The 3,190-nt window shown below is 40.1% G+C and overlaps 2 protein-coding genes across 2 annotated transcripts; both read right to left on the bottom strand.

Annotated features, from left to right (window-relative positions):
- Nucleotides 1-367: 367 nt before the first annotated feature.
- LOC138899976 (uncharacterized) lies at nt 368-1,037 on the bottom strand. The gene is made up of 2 exons (XM_070186677.1): nt 887-1,037; nt 368-762 (listed from the first exon to the last, which is right to left on the bottom strand). The coding sequence occupies exons 1-2, from the start codon at nt 1,035-1,037 to the stop codon at nt 368-370; spliced, it is 546 nt and encodes a 181-aa protein (XP_070042778.1).
- Nucleotides 1,038-1,079: 42 nt separating this feature from the next.
- On the bottom strand, nt 1,080-2,320 carry LOC138899975 (uncharacterized). The gene is made up of 3 exons (XM_070186676.1): nt 2,042-2,320; nt 1,628-1,723; nt 1,080-1,478 (listed from the first exon to the last, which is right to left on the bottom strand). The coding sequence occupies exons 1-3, from the start codon at nt 2,318-2,320 to the stop codon at nt 1,080-1,082; spliced, it is 774 nt and encodes a 257-aa protein (XP_070042777.1).
- Nucleotides 2,321-3,190: the final 870 nt, after the last annotated feature.

Below are 3,190 nucleotides of genomic sequence, written 5' to 3'. Positions count from 1 at the left end.
AGACAGAGAGTTCAACGAAAGAATACATGTGCACCTAATTTTCAAGTGTCAATCAAGTGAATTATATCCCATCATGCATCATTTGAATAATGCCTTGGGTAATATGTATTTTTTGAACTCATATGACTGAACTTAGAATGAAACTCTAAGCTGCCTACGTTCCTCGGTGAAGAGGATCAAGTCATTCCGTAGTTCGAAAAAGGTGAGTCTTCTTTTTTTAAATGTCCTAACTTTTGCCTAGGCCACCTATTTCGAGGTTTTCAACCTAGCGGACTCTTTTGTTTTGGGCTGTGCACAGTTTATACTCTTGCTGACCAGGAGTAACATGCAATTTATACTTGTGCGTCGAGAAGTGTATTTGTTTTCTTCAAGGATAGTATCTCTTCATGAATTTCCCATTTATGGGGCCAATCCGCAAACCTTCTGAGTCAACTATCTTGTAAGCGCCACTTGAGTATACCTCTTGTACAATATATGGTCCATCCCACTTAGCAGAGAATTTTCCCCCGGATCGACGAGAGGTAATAATAGGCCTTTTGACCACAAGAACTTGGTCACCCACTTGGAAAGATCTAAGGCGCACCCTTTTGTTAAAAGATCGAGACAAGAAAGCTTGATAACATTCAAGGCTTTGTTGAGCTTCTAGCCTCTTTTCATAAAGAACTTCAAGTTCTTCAAGGCGTAACCGAGCATTTTCTTCATCAATGAGTCCTTCTTGAATGGCAAGCCACAACGATGGGATTTGGCGCTCAAGTGGAAGGACTGTTTCAACTCCATAAACAAGTGAGTAAGGATTTGCTTGCGTTGGTGTGCGATATATAGTCCTATATGCCCAAAGATCTTCTTCCATTCTCTCATGCCAATCTCTCTTAGACTTAGAGACAACCTTTTTTCAACAAGTTGCAGAGCGTCTTGTTAAATGCTTCAACAAGTCCATTGGCAGCAGCATAGTACATGGAGGAATTGCATTGCTTGAAGCCAAAAAGATCACATATTTTATTCATCAGCTTGTTATCAAATGGCTTACCATTGTCCATCAATATATATCGAGGAATGCCGAAACGATAGATAATATTGACTCAAATGAAGTTAGCCACATTTTCCTTCTTTACTTCCTTAAGTGAAACAGCTTCAGCCCACTTCGAGAAGTAATCAGTTGCGGCCAAAATGTATAGATGTCCACCAGAAGACTTTGGCAATAGACCAACAACATCCAAACCCCAAGCCTCAAATGGCCAAGAAGCAACAGTTGGGTGTAATCCTTCAGGTGGTTGATGTATGAAGTTAGCATGGAATTGGAAAGATTTACACCTTCGAGCGTAATCTAAACAATCTTTCATCATGGTTGGCCAATAATACCCCATTCTTTTTATGTGAAAATGAAGTTTTGGCCCAGATTGATTATCACCACATACTCCAGAGTGTGCTTCTTGCAGGGCTTGAAGGGATTCATCATCCCCCAAACAATGTAGGAGTGCCTATCAAATGATCGTCTGTAGAGTGTATTCTTATAATAAAGAAAATGAGGGGCTCTCCTTCGGATTTCTATCTTCCTTCGGGGATTTTCCGGCAATATCCCATAACAAAGATAATCGATTAATGGTTGTCGCCAATCTTCAATTTCAACCTCAAGAACGGAAGCAAGATGCTCAACTTCGCTTTCTTCTTCCTCATAGTCATTTGGTAGAGGAACTACCCATCTTTGGCAAACAACGACTTGTGTCTGATCAAGCAAAGATAATGTAGAAGCTAAGGCTGCTAATGCATCAGCTCTCTTATTTTCCTTTCTTGACACGTGTTGAATAGTTACCTCTCCAAGCCAACTTACCAATCTTTGAGCATATTTGTGATATGGCACCAACTCTGGCTTCTTGACCTCATAGCTACCCTAAATCTGATTGATCACTAACTTGGAGTCTCCAAAAACTTGTAGTTGCAATTGTTTGATATCCACAGCCATTTCAAGCCCAAGTATGAGCGCTTGATATTCAGCAACATTATTGGAGCATCATTGTGTCAGAGTGAAAGAATATGGACAAACTTCTCCTTGAGAAGTGATAAACACTATTCCAGCGCCAGCTCCTTCACAATGTGCAATGCCATAAAAATACATCTTCCAAGGAGGTTGAATTTCTATGACCATTGCATCTTCATCAGGTAATTCATCAGACAACTCCCAATCATCTGGAATCGGATGGTCAACTAGGAAGTCTGCTAATGCTTGTCCTTTTACTACCTTTTGAGGAACATACGGAATTTCAAATTGTTGAAATTGGAGGTACCACCTCGCTAATCGATCACTTAGGACATGTTTAGACATGACAAACTTGATAGGATTTGCTTTTGAGACGAGTCACACAACGTGAGCTTGGAAGTAATGCTTCAGCTTCTGAATAGAGAAGATAAGTGCCAAACATAACTTCTCAATAGGTGAATACTTGAGCTCATTTGGCGTCATCATCCTACTCAAGTAATAAAGTGCATTTTCTTTGCCTTCATTGTTTCCTTGAGCCAGAAGCGCTCCTACTGACCTTTCCTGTGCTGAAATGTATAATATTAATGGATTTCCAGGTATGGGGGCTGCTAGTACTGGAGGCTTCATCAAATAGGATTTAATGCTTTCAAAAGCATTCCTACAAGCTTGGTCCCATTCAAAAGGAACTCCCTTGTTCATGAGGCGACTGAACGGTTGGCATCTTCCAGCCATATTTGAAATAAATCTTCTAAGATATACCAACTTACCTTGTAAGCTTTTTAATTCATGAATATCCTTAGGCTCAGGCATTTTTAAGATAGCATCCACCTTAGTTTGATCAATTTCGATTCCTCGGTGTCGAACAATAAAATCTAGGAACTTCCCAGAAGTAACTCCAAAGGCGCACTTCAACGGATTCATTCTGAGTTGGTATCTCCGAAGCCGTTCAAATACCATCCTCAAATCTTGCAAGTGATCATCTTTCTTCCTTGACTTTTACCACTAAGTCGTCAACATAACACTCCACGTTTTTATGAAGCATGTCATCAAAAATATTTTGCATGGCACGTTGGTATGTAGCACCATCATTCTTCAAACCAAAAGGCATTACCTTGTAGCAATATATACCTTTAGGGGTGCGAAAGGTAGTAAGTTCTTTATCCTTTGGTGCCATGCGAATTTGATTATATCCAGATGAACCATCCATGAATGGCA

This window comes from Nicotiana tomentosiformis, chromosome 10 (genome assembly GCF_000390325.3).
Source record: "Nicotiana tomentosiformis chromosome 10, ASM39032v3, whole genome shotgun sequence".
Classification (NCBI taxonomy): domain Eukaryota; kingdom Viridiplantae; phylum Streptophyta; class Magnoliopsida; order Solanales; family Solanaceae; genus Nicotiana; species Nicotiana tomentosiformis.
The sequence above is the reverse complement of the archived record's forward strand: the minus strand, read 5'-3'. Positions and strand labels throughout refer to the sequence as shown.

Bases quoted from the DNA above. Each gene is read 5' to 3' on its own strand.
- LOC138899976 (XM_070186677.1), bottom strand. From the start codon at position 1,037: ATGGACAATGGTAAGCCATTTGATAACAAGCTGATGAATAAAATATGT. The intron at 763-886 runs GTTGTCTCTAAG...GAGTTGAAACAG, and splicing joins CTGCAACTTGTTGAAAAAAG to TCCTTCCACTTGAGCGCCAA.
- LOC138899975 (XM_070186676.1), bottom strand. From the start codon at position 2,320: ATGTCTAAACATGTCCTAAGTGATCGATTAGCGAGGTGGTACCTCCAA. The intron at 1,724-2,041 runs GTTTGTCCATAT...TTGCTTGATCAG, and splicing joins TTATCACTTCTCAAGGAGAA to ACACAAGTCGTTGTTTGCCA. The intron at 1,479-1,627 runs GTTGAAATTGAA...ATCATTTGATAG, and splicing joins ATCTTGCTTCCGTTCTTGAG to GCACTCCTACATTGTTTGGG.